This window comes from Urocampus carinirostris, chromosome 8 (assembly GCF_059441175.1).
Source record: "Urocampus carinirostris isolate Australia breed hairy pipefish chromosome 8, RoL_Ucar_1.0, whole genome shotgun sequence".
NCBI classification, from domain to species: Eukaryota; Metazoa; Chordata; class Actinopteri; order Syngnathiformes; family Syngnathidae; genus Urocampus; species Urocampus carinirostris.
In genome coordinates, this window is record NC_142356.1 from 21,592,955 (window position 1) to 21,620,637 (window position 27,683).

At 40.4% G+C, this 27,683-nt stretch overlaps 1 protein-coding gene across 1 annotated transcript; it reads left to right on the forward strand.

Moving 5' to 3' along the window:
• The first annotated feature begins 2,421 nt into the window (after window positions 1-2,421).
• On the forward strand, window positions 2,422-25,617 carry LOC148361236 (protein-glutamine gamma-glutamyltransferase 2-like). The gene is made up of 15 exons (XM_088343097.1): window positions 2,422-2,564; window positions 4,501-4,668; window positions 7,160-7,396; window positions 10,137-10,255; window positions 11,944-12,072; window positions 14,282-14,462; window positions 15,524-15,659; window positions 15,727-15,830; window positions 17,671-17,813; window positions 17,888-17,987; window positions 20,146-20,291; window positions 23,698-23,827; window positions 23,894-24,054; window positions 25,170-25,306; window positions 25,384-25,617. The coding sequence occupies exons 1-15, from the start codon at window positions 2,549-2,551 to the stop codon at window positions 25,523-25,525; spliced, it is 2,049 nt and encodes a 682-aa protein (XP_088199223.1). The 5' UTR covers window positions 2,422-2,548; the 3' UTR covers window positions 25,526-25,617.
• The last annotated feature ends 2,066 nt before the right edge of the window (window positions 25,618-27,683 follow it).

Here is a 27,683-nt window from a genome sequence, read left to right on the forward strand (position 1 = left end):
GGCAAAACCGATCGATGTCGGGGGATGGAGGAGCAAAAGCAGAAACGGGTCCAGAAAAAGGTCGGCAACAGGTATCAGGCAGGAAAACAGGGCAGGATAATGTCAGAGAGTACAAAAGCTTGCCTAGCTGAGAGCGTAGGTTCGCAGAATGATCCGACGAGTGTTGTCAGGAAGGCGGGGGTTTAAAAAAGAGGAAGCTACCAATCAGCGTCCACGGCTGTTGGCGCCAACGAAGCAGACTCAGGTGCCCCGCATCAGTAATCATGACAGAATAATGGTGGTTTTTTTTTTGAATTATATAAAACAGGATTATAAAGGCCTTGGTGCAGCTCATCAGCATTTAGCAAGCCTCTGGGATTTCAGTATGAAAAATCAAAGGAGAAGCTTTGATTAGATTCATACTACTATAGTATACTATAGTATACTTAGAGTCATACCTAAGACTTACAACATTGGTACCCATTGCCTCCCTGCTTGGCATTAGGGGTTGAAATTGGGGGGGCTTGGTCACCTAATAACTAAAATAAATCGGGATAAAGAAATAAATAAATGCAAAAAATGTAAAAATCGAGCTAGGTCAGTAATTAAAAAGGTGGGAAGATAGCTAGGTACAAAGCTAAAAAGCTAGCCAGTTAGCTATCTAAAAAAATACTGCACATTTTTTGCTCATTCGCTTTAAAATGAAAAACATAAATTGCAATTTGATTTGTTGCAGTTCCTGTAAAATAAATCAATAAAAAGACAAATAAATACATTTGTTTAATACATGAATAGATTGTCATTCTATTCTTTTAATTAATTAATTATGAATAATTATCAATGCTTGAATACATTTTCTTATCCATGAAGGCCATGAAGTGGAATTGATTTATTTGAATTTCTAAAAGAAATATTAATCATGTTATTACCATTTAATTACTATGCTATTAACAGGTTTATTGTTCAAATGGAGTTAAGCTCAATGTTCCCTCTAAGCTGCGTGTGTTCGCAATTGCGCACTACCCAGAGCGCTAGCCAGCTCACAAAAATCAGGGCTAGAAATTGCTAATTAAAACGCGAATTAAGTCAAAGTTACAGTGCATGCAGGTAAAAATACACGGGTTCCCCTGACGCTGTGTTCTAAATGCGGTATTTTGAAGTCAATGTCGAAGTAAAACGAAGTTGAGTAAAGTCGGTAGAGTTTTTCGAGAACCGGCTTCTTCGGCTCGGCTCACTAAAAAGAACCGGCTTTTTCGGGTCCCAAACGGCTCGTCAGGTTGTTTTTGCTTCTTTAATCCCTACACGACCAAATATTATGTAAAATTGTGCACAAAATGACTTAAAGGAAGGGGGGGCAAATAGAACAAAAAAGAAAAAAAATACCAAAATGAAAAAGTCGTGAAAAGCTGAGAAAAAAACGACACAATAGGAGAGAAAAAGAGAAAAAAGGAGCAGGAAAAATTCAGAAAAAAAGCCAGAAGAAAAGAAAGAAGCAAATAAAGGGAAAAGGGTAATAGGTAACAAAAAAGCAAGAAAAGAGTAACAGCTTGGAAAAATTAAACACAATGAGAATTTTTTAAAAAGGAATTTAAAAAAGGAGAAAATAACAGGGAAAAAGTTTGTGTTACATTCAAATAATTTCCAATTATGTCAATTTAAACTTGTTGCCAACATTGTACTTCCACTAAATAATGTAATTAAATACAGTTCTGTATTATGCAACCGACTAAATAAGCCCCCCCAAAATGTTAATATTATGCGACAAAAGATACCAGGAATAAAAGAAATGGAAATCTTGTGAAATAATTGCAAAAACAAATGACGTTTGTAGGCCCTGCAACCTTTGCAATCGTCAATTCATTCAAAAGTGAAAAATAATTTTGCATTGCCGGAAACTGAGCAAAATGTAACGTGATGTCAAGTTTTGGACATGTTTGATAATGATTTAGTTGCCACACTTGGGATTGTTGTTGCTCACCGACTTTGTGTGAACGCTCAGGCCCGAGGAAAATTCGAGGGAACATTGGTTAAGCTGGCACCTCAACTGGTACCATGGTGGAGAACCCCTGTCCTATACCCCTATAAAATAGCTACAGAACAAACTTTTTTGATGGTTTTCAAAAATTGCCCGGCATCCGCACTTCCTATTTGACAGAAATGCCTAGCATTGAACAAGTTATTGAGCAATCTCAACTAGGTTTACGTTTCCTTTCAATTTGGAGTGAAATGTGAGTAAATATCCCCGTACGATGCGATCATATTGATGATAACTAAAATGTTACATCGCCTCAACGAAATGACGCTGATAACAAAATGAGTTTGCTCACTCTACTGTCTGTTCGCCTGAGATACTCTTTGCAAGACAGTGCAAGAAGTGATCCAGATCAGTGACAACGGTTTAATACATGACGAAAACCTAGTCACTTTTGAGACAATGTTGGAGCATGGAGGTGTGGGTCTTCCATGGGGAGGGGTCACCCTTTCGCTGTTTAAATAAAGGACTGGGCCAGACCGTAAGACAATTGAGTGGAACAAAGAAGACTCAAACCTTTGGAAAAGACAACCCAAGATGTCGTATAGCAAAGGTGAGTGCTTCCGTCTCTTTTCAGTTTTGCTCATAAATTAGGGTGGGCGGATCTATCCCATTATCGATACTAGGCGAATATTTGGATCGGATTGATACTATTGTCTTAGGTATTTTTTAACCGTGAGAGTCAAAGAGCCACACCACGCACTGACCCACATTAGACGTAACCTACGCAGATGATTGGGAGTCAGTTGTGTCCGGAGCAGCATAAAAATAACAAATCTGCCAAATTAATTTCAAAATATTATTTATTATTTCTTATAAACTCTGATGGATTCAAGAGTGTTTTAGGAGGGAAAAAAACTAAACATGAAACGAGGCAAAGAGCCACAGTATATAGAAAATATGATGAGGCAAAGAGCCGCATTCTTATTGGCTCTTAGTCGTCAATGAGACTCATTGTCAAATATTTCAATTCAATTTTTATCTTCGACGTCGACTAATCGTTACAGCCTTACTTGGGGTGGATACCGTCTTTCCATTTTAAGTATTGTTATAATCATGTTGTTAGTGGGTCATAAGATTATACATGCATTATAACCATATTTTTGCACCCAATGCATATGTTGACTATTTTTTGCACTATGATGACTATTTTTGCACTAAATGCATAATTGCACAAACCCTTAGGATACCAACTGGATTATGATACCAAACTGTATGTAACATCCTACATGCCGACATTTCTTGTGTAAATATTGTGTAAATTATAACTATAACCTTATCCTCCTTGTTTTATAACCTTATCTTCTCTGTTCCTTTATCTTCTTGGCTTTTTTACCTCACTGTGAATGTGTGAAACTGGAGTGTCATGCCCAACTTGGTTGTCACAATATGTTAACCCATTTTGTAACAATGACAATAAAGGTATATTCTATTCTATTCTATTCTATACCTGTCAACCTCCAGGGCTCCATGCGCTTACAAACTGTCGTATTTTCCCTTACAAAATAGAAATCTTACACCATATTTTATTTTCAAACGTGTTTATTTATGTAGTTTAACATGTTATATTGAACATGTGTTTCGTTATATCATGTATATGCTTAATGAACATTTTGTTGTGAGACACTGAGTTGCTCGACATGAATGAGGTATATTACAAAAAAGTTCAAAAATGAAGTAGCTTGGACGTTCACCGTAGAAGGAAAAAATACATGCGGATATAATTAAGTAGAATAATACATTTTATTATTCAAATTATTCATTCATTTTCTGCATTCATTTATTGTTGGTAATATACTGCTAACCACAAACCTGTCTTTTTTCAATTTCTCCTTTCATACTTCCTTTTTTTCTTAACTTCTTTTTACAACATAATAATTCGTAATATAATGCATCAAAGCAAGTGAGCCGTTTGAGAGCCAGCTCTCTTGAATGAGTTGAGCCGAAAAACCGGTCCTCTAAAAAGAGACAGACTTCCTTTCACTACACAACTACCACGGAATGATGCATGATGGGAAATCCCCAGGCATACGCACAGTAGCATCAAACCGCTCGCTTCATTTGCAATGAAAAAAACGATACCAAGATAGAGGCTACCGCGGCGAACTCGTTTGACTTAATTGATTTGCCGTTTCGTGATAGTCGGCATATACCGGATGATACCCATAATTGACAAATTTGCGTTTTTTCCGTAAAGATTTCCTTGTACGTCGTACACGTCTTAAAATGCATAATAAACATACTTTGTACGGCAAAAACGTACAGGTTGACAGGTATGAATAATTCTCAAATATGATCTAATTGTTTTTCGTTATTATAAACTAACTCAAGGGGGAAGGAATTCAAGTATTTAACAATGACATTAACAAGCAAAACGTATCGGTATCGGGTAGGTGTCGATCGATACTTCCCTCCATTTCCTCGGATCAGATTGATATCAAAATTCATAAATGACTCGGTAAACTCATTTGAACTTCATCTTTTGTCAGTTGGGATCGTGGAAGCTGATCTACGAAGTCACTCCAACAACCAGAAGCACCGCACCCATGAGATTAGCCTGGAGCGCTTGATCGTACGTAGAGGGCAGAACTTCAGCATTACTGTGAGATGCTGGAACTATTATCCTGACAAGATGCTGGCTTTGGAACTCTCTACTGGTGAGTCAGGCTTGAAGTGGCTCGAGGAAAAACTCTAAGTTGACAATCCCAAACTCAAATTGGGTCAAAAACAGACCAATCTACTCCTTAAATCAATTTCATCAAACTTTTTGAGTTGTTTGTGTCAAGAACCAGGTCAGGAAACGGGAATGGAGAACCCAATCGCGTAACGTACTCACAGTTTATTAGGGAGAGGAATGCGCGTACACTCGATGCGGGGATCGATGGTCGCGGAAGTGGATTGAAATCCGAACAAAAGAGTGGTCAAAATCAAACAGATCAGGCCGAAAATAAAACAGCATCAAACGCAGGCAAATTCACAGAACTGGGAGTTTAACAGGAGTCTTGCAGACGCTCTCACAACCAACGGCTCAAAGGACCACGTTTAAGTACTCCCAAGGAGCAATCTGTCAACCCGTTTCAGCCGGTGTCCATGGGCGGGGCCAATTGGGCACCCGTGCAACCGTGAAAGAACCTGGCGCCACACGGCGGGGACCAATTGGGCGCCATGGCAATCGTGACAGTTTGGTATATCACAACTCAATTACCCCAGTTCTATTAAACAAACTCACACATCTTTTACGAAGTTGTTATGTGAAGCTTAGTTATCAGGGTACTGGAACACCAGTGATACAGATTACTTGCGAAAAGGCAGTAGATTTTATCTCATGATCACACTATTTTTAAACATGGTACCAGAGAAGAATGTCAGTACCGTGACTAAAGATTGTGTGATAACGAGATAAACCCCAACGCTTTTTCATATGTAATCTATGTCATAGGTAGTCCAGTGGTAAGAGCGGTGACCTGGGTTCTAATCCCTTTACCAACAAAAACGTGCACCTAGTCTTTGTGTTTCTTTTTGTCACAGACCAGAAACGGACACAGGACCCAATAGCGCTCGTTTTCTCAGTCTTTATTAATAAAGAGGGAGAGCAGGGCTTCCTTTCACGATCCGATGGCTGAGGGTCAAGGGGAGCGGGCGATGTGGAAGTGGCACTTCCGTGTCTAGCGAGTAGGATCGGAGACAGGCGGGAATTACAAGTGGTTGGCCGGGACTGGAGCGCAAAGGCGGTGTCACGTTCGGAGACGAGGTCGGTAACAGGAGGCAGGCAGAACGGGGCGAAGTCAGGTCCGGAAACAGGTTGGCAACGAAGATCAGGCAGAGAAAAACAGGGTAGGAACAAAGTCGGACGAAAAGGCTTACTGAGCTGAAGGCAACAGTTCGCATAACGATTTGACGGCTTCCTCTTGGAAGCCAGGGATTTAAAAAGAGAGTATCAGCCAATCAGCTGTCCAGGCTGTTGGCGCTAATTAAGCAGTCGCAGGTGCTCTCAATCTGTAATCAAAATCCCTGGACTTGCATTGAAATACACTGGGTTCATGATATATCATTGCAATAGTTGGGGCCCACTGAATTAAAGGCATAAAAGCTCTTGCTCCAGTAAAGGACTTTGCATTCTGTAAATATTCGGATCTACTGTATATTCAAATTATTTATGTATTTAATTGAATAGATAACTAGATCAGGGGTCAGAAACCCATGGCTCGGAGCCACATATGACTCTTTTCATGAGTCCGTATGGCTCGGAGATCTAATAGAATTGTGCATCCTTTATTACAGGCGTGTCAAACAGGCGTCCTGTGGGCCGGAACAGGCCCGCTAAGGGATTGAATCCGACCTGCGAGATAACGCTCAGAAAAGCGCAATAGAAAAACGAGCTGCAGTTTGAAATATGTCTACTTGATGTTACCTATCACAAATGCTGTACTTGTATTTATTTCTCTCTCTCTCTCTCTCTCTCTCTCTCTCTCTCTCTCTCTCTCTCTCTCTCTCTCTCTCTCTCTCTCTCTCTCTCTCTCTCTCTCTCTCTCTCTCTCTCTCTCTCTCTCTCTCTCTCTTTCTGTCTCTTTGTCTTTTTTTATCTCACTCTTTATCTCGCTCTCTTTCACTCTGTCTCTCTTTTTCTCTTTGTTCTTCTTTGTCTCTTTGTCTCTGTGTCTTTTTACCTTTTTTTGTACTCTCTTTCTTTCCCCTTCTCTCTTTTTCCCCTTCTCTCTTTCTACCCTTCTCCTTTCGCCCCTTCTCTCTTTCGCTCCTTCAATTTCTCTTTGGATTCCTTTCTTTCTCTCTCTTTGTTCTTTTTATCTTTCTCTTTTTTCACTTTGTGAATTTCCCTTAGGGGATGAATAAAGTATCTATCTATCTATCTATCTATCTTTCTTTTTCTCTCTGTATTCATTTACCCCTTCTTCTCCATTCATATCTCTATTCTGCTCTCTCTTTTTTTCTCACTGTTACTCTATCTCCCTTCTTCTCCATATCTGTTTATCCCTCTCTCTTTCTCTTAAACTTACTAGTCCGACCCCCGTGAGATTTTTTATAGCATTTGTGGCCCCCTGCTAAAACGAGTTTGACACCCCTGCCTTAACTAGACGGCTAAAGATACCTTTCTGAAATTTCTCATTCCACCTTTCATTTCTTTTTCAGGCAAGAAAGAAGAGACTAGGTTCAGGGTTAGGAGCGGGCGTGGCAATGGAAAAGGATGGTTTTTTACAGAGCGCCACACCCACGTAGATGAATTTCTGCTGACTCTGTACAGCCCACCAGATGCACCCATCGGTCTCTACAGTCTGACCGCGTTGCTGCTGGACAGATTTTCCGGAGACGAGATAGGCAGAAGCTGGGGCAGTAAGTTCCACCTGCTCTACAACCCGTGGTGTAAAGGTGAATTGATTTCACTCACTTTTTATAAAAGTATTTCATTTTCACACCCATTCGGCGCACTCTCCTTGGTTCCAAGTGTTTCTGAATCGGCTCATACGGCGCATTGGCTTATTAGGCGCGAGTCTCACGCGACCGCCTTTGATACCGCAACAAGTGCGCGTATCAAAAACAAAGTATCACAAGTATCACAAAGTAAAACCCGAGAATACAACAAAACAGTACAAAATAAAAAGACAAAACAGACTACGTAGTCCTGGCCCAAATGAAAAAGCGGCAACGTTTCATGGAGCGAAAGCACCAATCTTCATCTCCTTCGCTAGCGTTGTCGCTTGTAGTCGAATGGAGATCGTGGAAAAACTTCTGCCACTGGATGGTTGCTCGATGATCCAATGGCAGAGGTTCTCTTGGAATTCGGGCCACCTTGCCTTAGATTCGCGGAAGGTAAGTTGCGTTTTCTTTACCTGTTGGACAGTGTTCATTTTACCTGTGAAAAGTGATGGGTCCCGAGGACTCGCATGCTCAAAAATCTATGGGTCCCAACAGAGATCTATGGGCCCCCAAAATTTAGTGTTATCGAGGTTGACATTGTAAATCGGCGACAAATATATAATATAAATCTATATATTTATTCAGTTTTGATCATCACAGTTTATTGGTAATACAAATCAGTTATCACTTCATTTTAAGTTCACAACAATATTGTACATTAAACAAAATAATATTGCTGAAATTATCATCTTAATCTATATTTTCATTTAGTTTTAATTATCACAGTTAATTGGTAATACAAAGCAGTTATCGCTCCAGATTTTTCAGTTCACAATATTGTGTATCCGTTCATACTTGCCTCTCTCTTCCTGTAGCAACGGAATTTCCATAGCTAATTTGTGGTTTTTATTGTCGTTGTGCCAATCCAAGACGCTTTTCTGAAAGTTCGTATTGCGAAATGATTTATGCAATCCAGTTTTTTTGTCACGCTGGGTACACGCATCACAGAACATGGAGCCTCCGTTATCATCTCCTCATAGCGTAACCAGGAATATAATTTAGTCCATTTTGGCAGAAGAGTCCTTTTCTTGCTAGGAGTATTATTTTTTTTTTTTGTATATTCTCTTGGCAAGTTAGATAGATAGATATACAGATACGTTATTCATCCCCGTAGGGAAATTCACATTTCCAGCAGTATCCTTTGTTATTTATTAAAAGATTAACATGATGCCCTCAGGGTGCTTTGTTGTAGTTTAGCCACAGTGGAGTGGATGACGTCACACGCTAGTCCAAAAGTTCGACGTCCCTATAGCAGATGGAAATCTTTGTGCCAAGGGATCCACCTCCTCTCCGCTTCCCGCAGGCTTTTCGTGTCTCTGTCTAACAGCTCAGAAAAGCTCCGAGTAGCTCCACTTTAGTGTCCGGGATGCTAGACGTGAGCTACTTTCCGTAAAACACAGCACACTGCACTCCCTGTACGCTTTGATGTTTTTCACCAGCACAGCCAGTTCGTATGTCTTATTTGGTAGAGAGTTCACATTTACCATGATTACGGACAGTTCCGAAGACGTATAACGCCGCTAGCCGCTTAGCTAGCTCCGGCTCTCCATTTGCGGTAGGGCCCCCTCATCACGCCGGCACGAGAATTCTTCAGGGCAAGGAGTTGATTCCTCCAATAAACGCACTTTTGTGCGTTACAACCCATAACGATAGGATAGAAAGTAATCCAAAGTGTAGTTGTCAAACTAGACGATGAACACCGAAGATAGAAAAAGACATTCAAATAATAAATCACAAAAAGTGCGAATTAACACGGAGCTGCTGGAAATCAGAACAATTTTAGCATGTTGCGTAAATGGTACACGCGTTTGTTTATATGCGATAGCGACGACGCCCACCATTCAAATGGTAGCAGCGACGCCTACATTTCAATTTTTCGCAGGGAATCCCACACGGCTGTCCTCTGTCAAGTCCGCCGAAAAAGGCACCTTGCGTGATAGTGCCCGGCTGAATTTTTGAATGAAACTTTTGAGACTTTTGTGTGTGCTTAGATCTCAGCTACTGTCAACCTATTCAAAACTTGTGGCATTCAGGTGTATATTATTTACATTTTCATGTTTTTTCTGTATTTTCAATCAAAGATAGGGCATTGATTAATAAACAGAAGCCCAAATTCCCTTTGGAGTGTAAAAACATGCACATGTTTAAAATGGCATTGTGTTGTGATCTATATGTCATTGAATTTTGGAGCTAACAACATACTAGACACAAAATGTACATTATTTGGACAAATGGACATTGATTATAATTCGTAATCAATGACATATCATAAACCCAGTGTATTTCAATGCAAGTCCAGGGATTTTGATATTTTTCTCTCAATTATATGTAAAGAATATTTTTTGGCGAAGTGGCCTGAGGGTTGGGTGCCCGGCCTCGAGACTGGAAGGTCACACATTTGTATTACCTAAGACTGTCACGAACCAGGACAGGATACAGCAATCAGAACCCAATCGCGTAACGTTACTCACAAGTTATTGGCATATCACACAGAGTCTAGCAGGAGTTTCGCAGACGCTCTGACACCAGGCAACCCGTGATTTCACTCTTATTTTCAAATAAGGCATGCTTTTTGTCCCAAAAAACCCAAAACAAAAAACACATTCCACGAAGGTAAAATTGAAAATGGAGGACTGTCGTCTATTGCCGTCACTGCCATTGAATCTGATGTGTTTGTGTCTCCGTGCCACAGATGATGCTGTGTATCTCCCTGATGAGAGTCTCATCAGTGAGTATGTCATGAACGAGAACGGGATCATTTACCAGGGCAGCGCTAAGAACATTACCCATAGACGTTGGAACTTTGGACAGGTTTGCATAAGTTTGATTATTCTAGCCCAGGTATGTCAAACTCCGTTTGGCTCCGGGGCCTGTATTCTGTTGAATTGCCTACCCTTGTCCAAACGTCCTAACGTAGGCTGATCTGACAGCAACTTTGTCTTTTTAATCAAGTAAAACAGCAACACTAAAACTCGGAATCATTGAAAACAAAACTTATACCGATACTGTTAGGAAGTAAATATTAAAATGTACCGTTTACCAAATTGTTCGAATGAGTTATCTGACTCCATTGACCAAACATAACCTTCATTCACCTAACAATGCATGCTCGTTTCCTTTTGTGAAAAGACGGACAAGAGACCGGCATTTCCACGCAGGGGCAGATTTAATTTCTTAAATAATAAACTAAGTGAATTCCATCGAATTAGCCGAATTATTGTCGCTCGAGTCTCCGTCGATCTTTTTCTCTCGATTGTCCCTCTCGTTCTCCGATCTTCTGAAGTTCATCTCTCGACCACGTCTCTCCAAAGCTGGCGTGCCGAATCCTCCCATGGGCGGGCCAGGAAAACCCATGTGAGCTCCACCTTGTCACCTCGATATCTGTCATGGTCAAAACATCACCGCGCGTTTCCACGTCATCAGGGCTTTGTTCTCCAAACATCGCCTGCCGTCCCCCGTCATCAGTGCCCCTCTCCGTCGTCGGATGTGCTGATTATCTTATCAGCCCTTGTCCCAGTTCCTGCTGTTTTCTGTAAACATCATCCTCCACTAGGTCGCAATGACCTGCCCCACAGCTCAGCCAATGAATATATTTTGCGTTTTAATGTAGTTTGTATTTGATCATACAAAATCCCTTATAATTAAATGTATAAAATCCTTCAATACATACACAAACGTGATTACCGTTGTCAACAAACCCCATGCTAAAAAAGCTACCACAGAAAAACACGCCAGGCTTAAAAGCTATATCAGAAAACAGTATTTTGAAGCAGTAAGAGAGTCAAATAAGACAAAATAGTAATACCTGCGACTCAGGTCGGGTTGAATTTTTTATGCCCGATCTTACCTCTAGTTTGCAGACGGTCTCGATCCTAGGACTATAGGATTGATCCGATCCAAATACACCCTTACTACTTGATCCTCACCATTAGGAAATAAACTATTAAAATGTACAGTTTACCAAATTGTTCTAATTAGTTATCTGACTCCATTAACTAAACTTAACCTTCATTCACCTAAAAATGCATGCTTGTTTCTTTTTGGGAAAAGATGGACAAGAGACCGGCATTTCCACACGGGGGCAGATTTAATTCCTTAAATAATAACCTAAGTGAATTCCATCGAATTAGCCGAATTATTGTCGCTCGAGTCTTCGTCGAGCCTTTTCTCTCGATTGTCCCTCGCGATCTTCTTCGTTCTTCTGGCCCACGCCTTTTTCCGCAAGCTGGCGCCTCCCATGGGGCGGGCCAGAGACTCCCCACGTGGGCTCCACCTCGTCCCCTCGTTGTCTGGACCCCGAGCGATTATCAAATCAGTGTCTGGCGTCCTACGTCCGGCCTTCTCCGTCAAGAATCCTGTTATCAACAGAACTAAACAAAACATTCGCATTCGAAACGGCGTGACCTGTCATTGAACTTAAGCCTTCTCTGTGAAAAATCTTAATTGTAGTAAAATGTATAAAATCCTTCATCACTCATATTTACTCATTTTCAACATAGTTTGAGGAGAATATCATGGACATTTGCTTCAAAATCCTGGACAATTCCAACGAGGCACAGAAAGACTCCAAGGCGGACTTCAAACAAAGATGTGACCCCGTCTACGTCAGCAGGATCATCACCGCCATGGTGAACAGGACTTCCACGCAACATTGACTTTCATTCTTTTGTCTGTGGCCCAAAAAAACCTGACTGAAAAAAGGAATTAGTTACAGTTACTAATTACCTTATTTAAAAAGTAATTACCCTATTTAAGTTGGCGGCTGATAAAGCTAGGGTCTGGTGATGTAGGTCTAAATGGGGTTTTCCACACAAAAAATTGCTGATAAATATATTCGTCTGTTTTTAAAGAGGCAGTGTTTGATATTCGCCCACTAGATGTTGCTGTGTTGTGTAGTGCAACCAAAAATGGGTCCAAGGAAGACTACAAAGTACTGAGACTCAAAGTGAGCAAAAGGCAGCCTCTTTCTTCCAACTTTTACCCAGCCTTCCACATAGACAGACGAAAAAAAGGGAAATGATTTTTTTTTAAAGGAGTAAAAATAGGGGAAGAAGAAATAAGAAAGAGGCAAAGAAGGAAAACAGGTGTAAAAAAGTAGCAAAAAATGGAGAAAAGCAAGTAAATAGGAAAAAAAGAAAAGGAAGGAGTTAAAGAGAAAAGGGACAAAAACGGCAAAACAATGGAATTTTTCTCTCTTTTTTCTTTACATATTTTTACTTTTATTTCTTTTTCTTTTCTATTATTTTCTTTTATTTTATTCTTTTATTTTTTATTTTTTTATTTTTATTTCTTTTCTTTTCTTTTCTTTTCTTTTTTCTTTTCTTTTTTCTTTGTCCCACTCTATGTCTCTCCCTCCTTCTCTTTCTGTGTCTTTCGCACTCTCTCTCTGTCTGTATCTCTCTCTCTCCCTCTCTTTCTTTGTCTGTCTGTCCGTCTGTCTTTCTGTCTGTCTGTCTGTCTGTTTGTCTGTCTGTCTGTCTATCTCTCGTTCTCTTTCTCTCTGTCTGTCTCCCTCTCTCTTTCTTTTTCTTTCTCTCTCTCTCTCTATCTCTCTTTCTCTCTGTGTCTGTGTCTGTCTCTGTGTTTGTCTCTGTGTCTCTGTCTCTCTTTCCACTTTCTCTCTCTCTCTCTCTCTCATTCTCTCTCTCTCTCTCTCTCTGTTTCTCCTTCTCTATATGTCTCTCTCTGTTTTTCCCTCTGTGTGCCTCTCTCTATTTGATTCTCTTTATGTGTATATCTCTCTCTGCCTCTCTTTCTGTGTCCCACTCTCTATGTCTCTCCCTCTCTCTCTCTCTCACACTCTTTCTCTCCCCCCCTCTCTCTCACTTTCACACACACACTGTCTCATTCCCTTTGTCTGTCTCTCTCTCACACTCTTTCACCTTCCTTCAGTCTGTCTCTCTCTTTCTTTCTCTGTGTCTCTCTCTGTTTATCTTTGCATCTCTGTGTCTCTTCTCTGTCTCTCTCCCTCTCTCCCTCTCCCTCTCCCTCTCTGTGTCTCTCTCTGTTTCTCTCTCTCTGTCCCTCTCTCTCTCTGTCTCTTTTTCTGTGTCCCACTCTCTGTGTCTGTCTGTCTGCCTGCCTACTTTTTTTTTCTTCTCTTTTCATTTTTCTTTTCTTTTGTTTTTAAAGAAATAAAGTGTATTTTCCTCACATTGAGTCACCCTTTTTTATTCCTCCCTTGTGATTTTAACACTCGTTGTCAGTTGTACGACAGAACACGGTGACATCTAGTGGGCAAATAATACGCAACCTTCAACTTTAATATTAGAGCATGGGGTATCAAACTATACTCCGGGGGCCACAAGTGGTCCTTTGGTGGCGAGACCCCTGGTGTACACCAACCTTTGGAAGTGGTAACGCTTTCATGATTCTCGTGTAATCTTCATAGCTTGCTGAGACACTCCATATCCATTTTGTCTACGGGCTTCAAACCACTCGAAGACTTCCTCCTTCATTGATGAGTACTGTCCGAGACGTTTGCCTATTTCCAGGCATGGTCTATTGCTTAAGAAATATTACGAAAAATAAGACCAAAATTCAGCACATTTTTAGTGTAAATTCTATGCTCACATTTGCCCCATTGATTGAGAGGTTCTTGTTGGCAGGGGTGATCAGGTACCAATAAGATACCGTTGAAATTCCAGAACTGTTTGTAATAAGTAGTGGAGTATCGCACCATGTAGTAACGCTTTTGGCTTACAATTTTTTTTCAATAAGAACGTGTTACGGAGAACAGTATTTGAGTTCCAGGAATACGTAACTTTGTAACTGAGAAGAGCTTCATTGATGGATCAAATAACGAAGGGAAGATGAATAAGTGTTACGTTTGTCCAGATAAACAAGAGCGAAAGGGACCGAGGCGTGCTGGTGGGCAATTGGAGTGGAAACTACTCCAACGGGACAAACCCTGAGAGCTGGACGGGAAGCGTTTCCATCCTCCGGAAGTGGAGTGAAAACATATTCAAGCCCGTCAAATATGGACAGTGCTGGGTTTTTGCTGCCGTTGCCTGCACCGGTCAGTGCTCTCTGTCTCTCTCTCTCTGTCTCTCTCCCTCTCTGTCTCTCTCCCTCTCTGTCTCTCTCTCTCTATCTCTCTCTCTGTCTCTCTCTCTGTATCTCTCTCTCTGTCTCTCTCTCTCTCCCCCTTTCTTTCTGTATCTCTCGCACTCTCTCTCTCTGTCTGTCTGTCTGTCTGTCTGTCTCTCTGTCTGTCTGTCTCTCTGCCTGTCTCCCTCTCTCTCTCATTCTCTTTCTCTCTCTCTCCATCTCTCTTTCTCTATGTGTCTGTCTCTGTGTCTCTGTCTCTCTATTCCCCTTCTCTCTCTCTCTCTCTCTCTCTCTCTCTCTCTCTCTCTCTCTCTCTCTCTCTCTCTCTCTCTCTCTCTCTCTCTCTTACTCTCTCTCTCATTCTCTCTCTCTCTCTGTTTCTCCTTCTCTATATGTCTCTCTCTGTTTCTCCCTCTGTGTGCCTCTCTCTATTTGATTCTCTTTATGTGTATATCTCTCTCTGCCTCTCTTTCTGTGTCCCACTCTCTATGTCTCTCCCTCTCTCTCACACACTCTTTCTCTTTCCCCCTCCCCCTCTCTCTCACTCTCACTCCCACACAAACATTGTCTCATTCCTTCTATCTGTCTCTCTGTCCTACTCTTTCACCTTCCTTCTGTCTGTCTGTCTCTTTCTTTCTCTGTGTCTCTCTCTGCTTATCACTGCGTCTGTGTCTCTTCTCTCTCTCTCCCTCTCTGTGTCTCTCTCTGTTTCTCCCTCTCTCTGTCCCTTTCTCTCTTTCTGTCTCTCTATGTGTATATCTCTCTCTGTCTCTTTTTCTGTGTCCCAATCTCCGTGTCTGTCTGTCTGTCTGCCTGCCTGCCTGCATGTCTGTCTGTCGTTTTGTTTTCTTTCTTTTGTTCAGAATATCATAGGGAAGATCGAATGGAACAATTATCTACCCTTTCTTTTTTAATAGATGATTGACCCCATGTTTTCTCAAAAAATACCTGTTTCTCTCATCTTGAGAGTTATAGTTTATACAGTAGACTGGCACTGAGTTTTTTTGTGGTGTGTTCTTCTTCGAACAGTACTGCGTTGCCTCGGAATCCCAACACGCCACATAACCAACTTTGATTCCGCCCATGATAAAGATGGAAACCTTTCTATTGACTATTTTGTCGATGAGAACGAGAAACTTATCGCAAAGAACCGCGAGAGCACTTGGTAAGACTGCATGCGAAACATGTAGGAGAAAAAACAACCTGTCCCTTGATTTCTTGAAATGTCTTAGGAATTACCATTGTTGGGTTGAGTCCTGGATGAAGAGAGATGACCTCCCACAGGGAAATGACGGCTGGCAGGTTCTGGACCCGACTCCTCAAGAATTGAGTGCTGGTGTGTTCCGATTCTCTGTAGTCAATAGAAAATTGCGAGCAGCCATGTTAAAGGCAGCGGTGGGAAGATATTTTAAGCGGTAGGGCCGCATTTGGTTAAAAAAGTACAGCCAAGGATCCTGGAGACCAATCCATTGTTTTCATTTATCAAAAAATACACATCCAGACAATTACATGGTATGATTCTTCATGATTGTTTTAAAATAGATAGATAGATAGATAGATAGATAGATAGATAGATAGATAGATAGATAGATAGATAGATAGATAGATAGATAGATAGATAGATAGATAGATAGATAGATAGATAGATAGATAGATAGATAGATAGATAGATAGATAGATAGATAGATAGATAGATAGATAGATAGATAGATAGATAGATAGATAGATAGATAGATAGATAGATAGATAGATAGATAGATAGATAGATAGATAGATAGATAGATGGATGGATAGATAGATCGATACTTTATTCATCCCCGTAGGGATATTCACACAAATAGATTCATTTCATCGAATCAAAATGAAAGCAAAATAATATATTATTAGGTCCATGTTTTAAGCACAAAACTTAATATTTAGGTGTAATTTGTTGTCAGATTTTTGTAGTATTTTAACATTAATATTTGTGTTTTTTCTGTCGTATTTCCATTTTTTAATTTTGTAGTATATCTGTCGTATTTCTGTAGTATTATTTGTAGTATTTCTCTGGAAGTATTTTTGAAGTATTTCCCTAGTATTATATTTTGTCGTATCCCTCTAGTATTTTGGAGTATTTTTGAGGTATTTTCATTGCATCTCTGTAGCGTTTCTGTAGTATTTTTGTTATATTTCCATAGGAGTATTTTCATTGTATTTCTGTGGTATTTTTTATTGTATATCTTTATAGTATGTCTGTTGTATTTTGCTGTATTTCTGTAGTAGTATTTTTGTAATATAGTATTACTGCAGTAATATTTTTGTAAGTTATATTTTTTTCAGATTTCCATTGTATATTTTTTTAGTATATCTGTAGGTTTTTTTTGTGTATTTCCATAGTAGTATTAGTGTAGTATTTTTCTCGTTTTTTAAAAAGTATTTTCATAGTAGTATTTTCATTACATTTCCGTAACATCGCTGTAGTATTTCTATAGTAGTATTGTTGTAGTATTTTTGTAACTTATATTTTTCTCAGATTTCCACTGTATACTTTTTTTAATGTATCTGTAGTTTTTAAAGTTCTACTGTAATAGTATTTTTGTATTATAGCTGTGCTGTAGTGGTATTTTTGTAGTATTTTTTGTAGGAGTATTTTTGAAATATTTCCATAGTTCCATAGTAGCATCCATTGTAGAATTTCTCTATTATTCCCATACTCGTATTTTTGTGGTATTTCTTTCGTAGTTTTGTAGTATTACTGTAGTTGTATTTTTGTCTTATTTCTCTTGTAATATTTAAGTAGTATTTTTGTTTCATATTATTACGGTAGTAGTTTTTTTCTTCCATATTTCTCTTGTATTTATTCTTTTTTTCTGAATAAAAGCTAAATAATATATTGGGTCCCTGATTTCAAATACTAAATTTTATATTTTATTTTGCAGACCTGTTTTTGTAGTATTTCTGTAGTAGTATGTTTTGTTGTAGATACACAATGGGGACAAAGTTGGAACCCCCAAAAAATTTTCATTAGTAGTACTTTATTAACTATTACGTATGTTGTCATTATATTTTGACCATTTTCGTTTGGGGGCGGAATGAAAAAGCCGGCTGGGGCCCGTGGGCCGTAGTTTCCCACCCCTGATTCCACGTCCATAGCTTTCAATGGTTCTGCGTGTGTTATGTAATCTTTGGTTTCTCAGGTGAATACCGTTGTGGCCCCTGTCCTGTGAAAGCCATCAAGGAAGGAAATCTGGGAGTCAAGTACGATGCTCGGTTTATATTTGCTGAGGTGAATGCTGATGTCATTTGGTGGATGGAACGAAAAGATGGCACACGTCAAAAGGTGTTTGTTCTCGATTGGAAAACGAGCAAAGAACATTTTTTGAGTTTCTTGAATGAGGATTTTGTGAATTGCAGTTTATTACCCAGGAGACCTCTGTTGGCAGCAACATCAGCACCAAAAGTATTTATGGCAATCAAAGAGAGGACATCACTTTGCAGTACAAGTACCCCGAAGGTTCGTCAATTATTGCTGACTCTTCTAATCTGTTGTCGTAGGTCAGGGGTGTCAAACTCATTTTAATTCGGGGGCCACACGATAGAACAAACATTCTGTCGGGGGCCGGATAAGTAGATTAAAAAAAAAGTAAAAGAGAGATAAATAAAAGACAAAGAGGGAGGGAAAAAGAGAGAGGGTGGGACAAAGAAAGAAAAAGAGAGAGAGGGAGAGAGCGTGAGAAACAAAAGAGATAAAAGGTCATGAGAGAGGGGGGAAAGAAAGGGAGAGGAAGAAAGAAATCCAAAGAGAAATAGGAAGACAGTAGGAGAGAAAAGAGAAAAGAAAGCGCGAAGGGTAGGAAGAGAGATAGAGAAAAGAGAGAAAAGGAAAAAAGGAAGTTAGAGCAAAATAAGTTAAAAAGACACAGAGAGAGAAAGAGACAGAGATTGGGAGAAAAGTACAGTACAGTGTCTTTGTGAGAGGAACCTGGCTTTGGCAACATCATATTGACCTATTTCAACCTGCAGCTTGTTTTTCTCTTGCGCTTCTCTGAGTGTTGTCTCGCCGGCCGGATTTAATCCCTGAGTGGGCCTGATCTGGCCGCCTGCTTGACACCTGTGTCATAGGTGGTCACGTAACTTCAATTTCCACACAAAAAGTTACATTTTTGCAATAGAAACCCAATTTAAAACCAGTTTATGCATCTTTTTACAGTTATTGGATATTTAGTAATGGTCGTTCAAAGGATACTCATTCAAAAAGTATGAACTTGTTAAATTTCCCCAAATTGGGTCATCATCCATTTTTCACCATCACCTTTTTATCAATACTATCCATGTTTCTGAGGTTTGGTATTTATTTTCTGGTTTGGATAGTTTAGTTGTTCATTGACTATTGTTTGTTACTTTGTGTCACAGACCAGAAACGGAGACGGCACCCAATAGCGCTTGTTTTCTCAGTTTGTATTGATAAAAGAGGGAGAGAAAAGCTCGCTTCCACGATCCGCTGATCGACGAACACAGGTAGCAGGTGGCGGGGACCCGGAAGTGGCACTTCCGTGTCGAGCGAGGAGGATCGGAGACAGGCGGGGATAGCAAGTCGTTGGCCGGGGCTGGAGATCAAAGGCGGTGTCGAGTACGTAAGCGAGGTCGGTAGCAGGAGGCAGGCGGGTAACGGGGCAAAACAGGTCAGGTAGCAGGCAGGCGGAACGGGTCGTAGTCAGGTCCGGAAACATGTTGGCAACAAAGATCAGGCAGAAAAAAGCAGGACAGGAACGGAGTCGGACGAAAAGGCTTACTGAGCTGAAGGCAACAGTTTGCGTAACGATCTGACGGCTTCCTCTTGGAAGCCGGGGGTTTAAAAAGAGAGTGACAGCCAATCAGCTGTCCGGTGCCAATTAAGCCGCCGGAGCTGCGCTCAACAGTAATTCAATAACATTCTTTTTGCGCACCTTGCCTTACTTCCTGCATTTGGGTCCACCGCAAAATCATGACACGATGACCCGATCGTGTGCGATGCCTAAAATGTTCAGGATAATTGGGTACAGGTGTGTGGTGATTGGACACACCTGTGCCCAGTTTAAGTCCTTGATGGTTCCCTCTGATGTTAGGATGAGTACTAGACCCTAAAATTACAAACAGAACATGGCACCTATTTACTCATAACAAGACGGACTCAGTACCGCTACAATACTAGTTATCTACAATGACGTTGTCCTCTGCTACCATTGACCGAGACAATAGGGATGAGAGTCGAATTGGACAAGACGAGATGGGTCTGCCTTTTGATATCCAACGGATTGTCAAAAGTTGGCAAAAGCAGACATCATTGGATACGTTTTTCAAAAAACGCGAGGGAAAAAACACTGCTCTCTACTTACAAATGTTCCAGGTTACAAAGCTACTCCCAGAACGAATTCAATTTGTAAGTAGAGGCTCTATATCCATCTCAAGACAATAGTATTCATCCGAACCAAGTACTTGCCATGTATCAATAATATCGATATTTTCTTCGATCCACCCTCACTTCGAAACTGATTGTTTCATTAAAACAACGGGCTGTTGCTGACGTGAGACTCTCCACTCGCCGTCCAATTTGCTTCCGCGGCGTGTCTGCGATTGTCACGTAGCTGCAGTCATGGTTTAATTATCTCGGCTTGATTAATTTTCCTCATCAGGGTCTAAGAAGGAGAGAGAGGTGTACGCCAAGGCCCAGGTTGTAATCAGAGAGCCGTCCCCAGAGGAACCCAGAGAAAGCAAACTGTCGTTGAGCGTCAAACCCGGGAAACTCGTCTACGGCTCGAACGTCGATTTTGTCATTGAGGTATTGCACGCTACAATGATACCACACTTTTCAACGCAATGCAAAACTACTGGAGTAGTTCAGACATTCCATGATTGTTTTATCAGTATCAATGTTCCCTCTAATTTTCCTCGGGTCTGAGCGTTGACACGAAGTATGTGAGCAACCCCTGAAACAACAGTGAGCAACAGCAACCCCAAGGATGGCAACTAAATCATTATCAAACATGTCCAAAACTTACTTGACATCACGTTACATTTTGCTGAGTTTCCGGCAATGCAAAATTATTTTTCACTTTTGAATGAATTGACTAATGTACGATCGGAAAGGTTGCAGGGCCTACAAACGTCATTTGTTTTTACTTTTTTTTTTTTCCTGGTATCTTTTCTCGCATAATACTAACATTTTTGGGGGCTTATTTATTCGGTTGCACGATACAGAACTGTATTTAATCACATTTTTAGTGGAAGTACAATGTTAGCAACAAGATTGACTTGGTATAATTGAAAATTATTTGAATGGAACACAAACTTTTTCTTCTTTTTCCGTTTTTTTATATTTCTTTTTAAATAACTTTAAAAAAAATCTCATTGTGTTTATTTTTTCCTAGCTGTTACTTTTTCCTTTTTGTTCTCTATTTACTTTTTTTCCTTTGTTTCTTTCTTTTCTTTTTTTCTGTCTTTTTCTGAAATTTTCCTTCTTTTTTGTCTTCCTTTTGTTTCTTTTTTTTCTCATCTTTTCACTACTTTTTCATTTTTGTTCCATTCCCCCCCTTCCTTTAAGTCATTTTGTGCACAATTTTACATAATATTTGGTCTGTATGGATTAAAGAAGCAAAAACAACCTGAAGAGCCGTCTGGGACCCGAAAGAGCCGAGCTGAAGAAGCCGGTTCTCGAAAAACTCTACTGACTTTACTCAACTTCGTTCTACTTCGACCTTGACTTTAAAACACGTTTACCATAAAGACCACCAGTGTTGGGCAGGTTACTTAGAAAAATAAATGAGTTACTCACTACTTTTTCCAAAAACGAACTGAGTTAGTAAATGAATTGATCCCTTGTTAACGGAGAAATCAACTATTTTCATTTTTTTTAAACGAAGCTCTGTGTAAAAGAATTTCAAATTTTCTGAGCAAAACACCCGTATAGGTATTTGACCGGAGTTTACTCAAAGGGATGGGAATTTCGACAACTTTTACAGAACTTGGGTTTGTTTTCAGCTCGTGAAACAACAAGACATGGCGACACACCTAAAACATGCATTAAAGACTTTAAAAAGGAAAAAAAGACTAAAATATATTAAGAATATTCAAAGCGTAGTGCTTAGAGACTGGCCTGAGTTATGATAATAATGGAATATTTGCGAATCAAAAAGAATACTGTCGTACATCGTAACAATAATGCAGTAATAAAATTAGCAGGAGCAACAAAAACAAAGTAAGCCACAAGATGTGTGCAATAGTATCTCTTTTAACAGTTTTTTTAGCTTCAACAAAAAAACCCCAAAGTAAATCATAAGATGCGTTGTCACAGTTTTGTGCGCTCGTTTAGGGTGGTGATGGCCCCCGGGAAGAAGCTGTCTCTGAGCCTGTTTGTCCTAGTTTTGAGGGACCTCTACCAAGGATAGCCATTTGCGTGCCCTGAGCACAAATGCTTTATGGTGTTTTAACATTTTTTGTATGTGATCTGTGTTATTAATTTAGTGCTGTTAAAATAATATTTTACTCACACAACGGATTAATTCTTACTCACCCTATCAATCAAAAACTTTCACTGACAGTCTGACACTGAAAACACGCCTCCTAGTGACACTTTTCACTTCTGCCCAACACTATCATCCACTATCTGATTTTGAGGGCTTTGTTTAAAAAATGTGATTACCAAATTGTTTGGTCTTTTTTTATTGTTTTTTTTTGTTGTAATTTTTGTATTCTGGTACTTTACTCCGTGATAAATACTTGATTAAACCACAATCAAACTCAGTTTTAATCCCGGTGTTTTTTTTTTTTAATACTCACACTTCTTTTGGCGGTGGCGTGAGACTCGCATCTAATAGGCCATTGCGCTGGAGCAGTCGCATCTAATAGGCCAGTGCACCATGCGAGCCAACAAAATGTAATTTGAACCGAGGAAAGTGCGCCCTTTAAAACAGTGCGCCAAATCGGTGTGGGACACAAAATACAGTGGAACCTTGGTTCTCGACCATGATCCGTTCCAGAACCCTGTTCGAAAACCGATTTGGTCGATCACTGAAAATCGTTTTGCCCATTAAAAGTAATGTAAAATCGTTTTAGTCCGTTCCAACACCCTGAATGTTTACCAAGAACGTAAACATGAAGCTAACCCAGGCTAATCGTACGTTCGCGTTAGCGTAATCTTCCGTACGAAAGATTACGGTAACATGAACGTGTAAAAATAAAAAAAGGATTATGAATAGGATTTCTTACCTTTGTGGTGGACGGTGGGGAGAGAAAAATCATCAAAAGTTTTTCAACCTCTTCCAAATCTTGCGGCAGTTGCTTGCTTATAGCGCTAACTTCCTTAGCCGCATCACTCGATTTCACAGCCTCCTTATTCTTTACTATCGTACTGATAGTAGATTTAGCCATGCTGTATTCACTAGCAAGATCGGAAATTCGTACACCTCTTTCAAATGTAGCTATTATGTCTTTCTTAAAGGCAATAGTTGGACAAACAACTTGTCTTTTTTTTCACCTGTCCTGCTTGCACCGACCTTCTTCGGAGGCATAATTAGGGGCTAAAACACCCGTACGCCGCTCAGCATCGCACCCCAGCGTACCGGCGTTCGAACTCCAATTTTTTGACCGAACAGCGAAGCAAGAATTTCTCGAAATTTTTGGTCGAACACCGATTTGTCCGAACTGAAAGGCGTTTGAACACCGAGGTTCCACTGTACAATAATGACCTTTTTTATTTTAACATTGACTACCGGCAAGCGACGCATGGGCTTCATCTCATTTTTTCTTCTCTTTTCTTTTCTTTTCTTTTTCTGTTCACGAATGAGGCATAATCAAACAAACCATTAGGAGGGGAGGTGGGCACCATTAAACTGGAGAAAGGCCGGGGCACAAAGCAGATTCACAGCATTTCTCGGAAAGTTTGATTTATGCTGCTTTTGTATTGTTTAACCATGTAAGTTATATTATTAATCATATTATTAACACTTTACAGGTTTTTTTTTCATGACCCTGATTTTTTTGGTGTCCCCCTGGGCACTTGATGTCCTGCGCAGTGCGCATTATGTGCATTTGTGGGTCTAAGGCCCTGCCTGTAGCGCCTACCAGAGGGCAACAGGTCAAAAAAGTTGCGGCTGGGGTGGGAAGTGTCTTTTATGATGGTGATGGCTCTCTAGACGGTCAGATGAAATCATTTATGTTTGTGGAATTGTCTTTCCCGCTCCACACAGTGCAAAAACGAAGGCAAAAACCAAGCCGATGTCCGTCTTACCATGGTTGCCACGGCAGAAACGTACAATAAAGAATTTCTTGCGACTCTGAAAGAAAAAACCAAGATGATTTCTCTGCAGGCTAACCAAGGTGCGTGTCCATATTTTTCCCTAACATTTTTCAGCTCTATGACCTTCGCTAAAAAAATGTGTCCAGTTCACCAGGAGGTGCTGCAACTGTGCTATGAGGACTACGTCAAGTACGTCTCCGGGATGGAAACAATTAAGGTGACAGCGATGCTTCTGGGCGAGAAACTGGAAAGACCTGTCATGGCCCAGGGCAAAGTTACTGCCACTAAGCCTGAAATCGCGGTGGAGGTAGCAATTTTTTTGGTTTTTGATATACGTATACACACACACACATGCACACAGGACGTATTTTCCGCACTATAAAGTACACCGGATTATTAGCCGCGCGCTCCAAAAATAGTCTTATGTGATATACAGTAATCTCTGGGTTATCCAGAACCCCCCTTGAGAAGTGAAAATCCACAAAGGAGCAACCCCTTCATAAAATCCCTCGAGGGTCAAACTTACCTCTAGATTACATCCTTACCGACTGAGAGTATACGATTGTAACAAAATAACAACTATAGATCTACAAAAACACGGAGTTGCAGTTGAATAAATGGTCTTTAACTTTATTTTACAAAAGTACAACAAAACTGGAAGGTTTCTCTTTTCAGTGCAAGAAAGCGATCTGGAGAGCGGCTGGCTAGCTGCACGCTAGCATTGGGTATTCTTGAATTGAACCAGGTCTCCGTGATGATCGGAATACAACCGTCCCCAATGTAACAGTTTCCACGAGTTGTAGCTCCAGGTCATCCGTTTAATGGGTAATGGATCTGGCGTTCGTGACTAGCTATGTTCGGCAGGAGTGGCATTTTTGAGTTGTTACGTAGCCTAGCCGCACATGCGCCGCCTTTGTTTCCTTTTCTCTCGAGGCCACCTCAGTCTCTTACCAGATAACAATCTATGGCGCACTCGCTGGTGGTAACCATTTATTTGCTCTCTTTAGAATTTCCTCAGAGTCTGATGTCATTTGATTGAATTTCTTTTCAATGTAATGATTCGCTGAAGTACAAGCTTTAGCTGTAGCCGTGCTAGGCAATATGTTTTGGCCTGACGCATTGACTTGTGGACCCGGCCACCCTGGTAGTTTGACTCATAGCATACACCAGCCTATCACAAATAGTTATGTCTACCCAACACACACATACAAACACGCAACATGCCCTCATGATAGCATTTACTGTGTGCTGTTTGCTGCAGTACACATTGCACAATACGTTGATATCAACTTCAATAAAGACAATTCATTTCAATTCAGAATCTGCAAAGCAGTGAACCAGCAATAACTGAAGCAGAAGGTGTACTACAATAATCATTATATATTTTACTTCATATATGTATATATCTGCATGTCTCTACAGGTTGACAATAACACTTATCAACATCGAAAAGCAAGGTGCACCATCTCTTTTACCAACCCTCTCAAGGTGCCGCTGAAGCAAGGCATTTTCACTCTGGAGGGGGCTGGCCTACTGGCGCCCACTAGGGTCAAAGTCAAGTAAGTACAAAAAAAGTGGACTTAACTTTATGACCATGAATCACTTGTTCCATTCTTATCAATCTTTTGCCTTTCAGAGGTGACGTCGGTCCCGGCCAGAAGGCGTTTGCCGAGGTTTCCTTTACTCCAGTTCGCACCGGATTCAGGAAACTTCTGGTTGATTTCTGCTCTGATGGCCTGATAGACGTGAAGGGAAATGCTACAGTGAATGTTTGCTAAGGTCTGTACCAAATGAAATAAATGGGACAGGAATCAGCTGTCACCATAATGTCCCTCATGAGGGTAATACAAATAAACAACTGAGCATCAAATCATTTTGGTCATTATTTCAACTTGAGTGACATGCAATAACAGAGTACAATGAATTATCAGTTCACCACTTAGATTCAGGGTTTCTTCTAAGCCTGGGAGGTGAAAGAGGACTGGCTTTGCTTCCTTCATGTATCTTAATCAACATCTGGGTAAAACAAGCACTGGAGTGAGGTTTTATTACAATAGAATGAATAAAACCATATTCTGGCCTTTTGAATACAGAATGAGGCTCTAATGTGTTCTTAAGTGCACTTTCAAAATGACTGACAAACATTTATATACAAAAGGGGCGGAATGTAAAAGTTAGTGAAACATACCCAAAGTACCAGCTTCACACCCATCCCTTCTCCAGACGGAATCCTGCGGGTGGTTTGATGAGAATAGATGAATGGATATTGTTATTAACTCACTGTAAATGGTACTGAAGCACAATGCTGGAGCACATATTACTACAGTTAAATGGTAGTACTTTATTAGGGCAGGGTTCAGTACTCAGAAAGTCAAGTCGCATCTCTTTAAATCGCCCTTAATCACAAACTGTCCCACAGGCCAGAATCAAGCCATTCCATTATCTGAAACACGGCATGGAGGCAAGGAAAAACTCAAAAACCTCAGCATGAGGAAAATATTTGTCGCCAGCCAGTCAGCCACAAAATACAGGAAAAGAAAAGTATGAGGTTGGCATCAATCAAAAGTTATAGAAAATAAGTGTGTCCTTAGTCTAGATTTAAACACTTATACTGAGGTTGCAGATTTTTTTCTAAAGGGGCAGAGGATTCCACATACCGGGCCCAAATGGAGAACGCTTCAACCCTACATATTTCTTCTTGACTCTTGGAGTCATAGGTAGATGAGCATTTTTCGAGCAGAGACTCGAGCAGGAACATATGGGGTTATCAAATAAGAGCGATAAGAGGGTGGAACCTTTGTATGTTAGTGACAGAACCTTAAAGTCACATCTCTAAAGGACAAGAAGCCAGTGCAAAATAAATTGAGTTATATTAAAGGCAGACATCGTGACAACAGTATCCGGTTCATCAGAGGCACTCAAAAGGCACAAAGATGCAGTCGCATAGACAGGCGAAACGTTTGGAGATCCCAAGTTAAAGGAGCGAAGTGGACGGTCCAATAGTTCGTAAGGCATTACTCATAATCTGGTAGGTCAGGCAGGGCTTCAGAACAGGGAATCATCAAGTTCTAATCAAGTTCAAGGGTGCCTTGACTGTGACGAGAAAGGAACCAATGATCAAAGAACCGAGGAAACAAAATACCAACCAGACCATCACATTGCCACCACCATGCTTTATTGTTGGCATCGCGCTCTTTTGGTCAAATGCTGTGCCACTTTTACGCCAGATGTAACAGGCAGCACATCTTTTGAAAAGTAAAATCATTTACTCATCAGTCCGCAGAGTGTTTAAAGAAATGTTTTCAGGATAATCAAGATGTTTTTGGCAAATGTGATACGACTCTTTGTGTTCTTTTGTGACAGCATTGGTTTTGGCCTGGGATCTCTCCTATGGATGTTATTTTGTCGACTGGCTTTTTTATGGTGGAGTCGTTAACAGTAAATGGTCTGGGGCTGCTTTGCTGCCTCAGTACAAGGATAACTTGCTGGAGTTTACGGAATAATGAATTCTAGTTTTCACCAGAAGCAATGAAATGACTTCCAGCCATCAGTTCATGCCCTCAAACTCAAGCACTTTTGGATCATGCAGCAGAGCAACGATTCGAACCACACCAGCAAGTCCAACTCGGAGTGGCTCAAAAAAACCAAACATAGTGAAGGTTTTGTAGTACCCAAGTCAAATTTAAATAAAATTTAGATGTTGTGCTGTGACCTTAAACAGGCAGTTCATATTAGAAAACCCTCCAATATGGCAGATTTCCAACTTGTATGGAAAGAAGAGTGTGCCAAGATTCCTTTATGCGACTTTATACCAATTAGCGTAAATGTTTGATTTCCGGTACCACTGCCAAAGGTGGTACCGGTGCTATACATATGAGTGTGCTATTAAGTTCAGGGGACAACAAGTTATTCAAATCGGGTTTTGCTTTTTGTGCC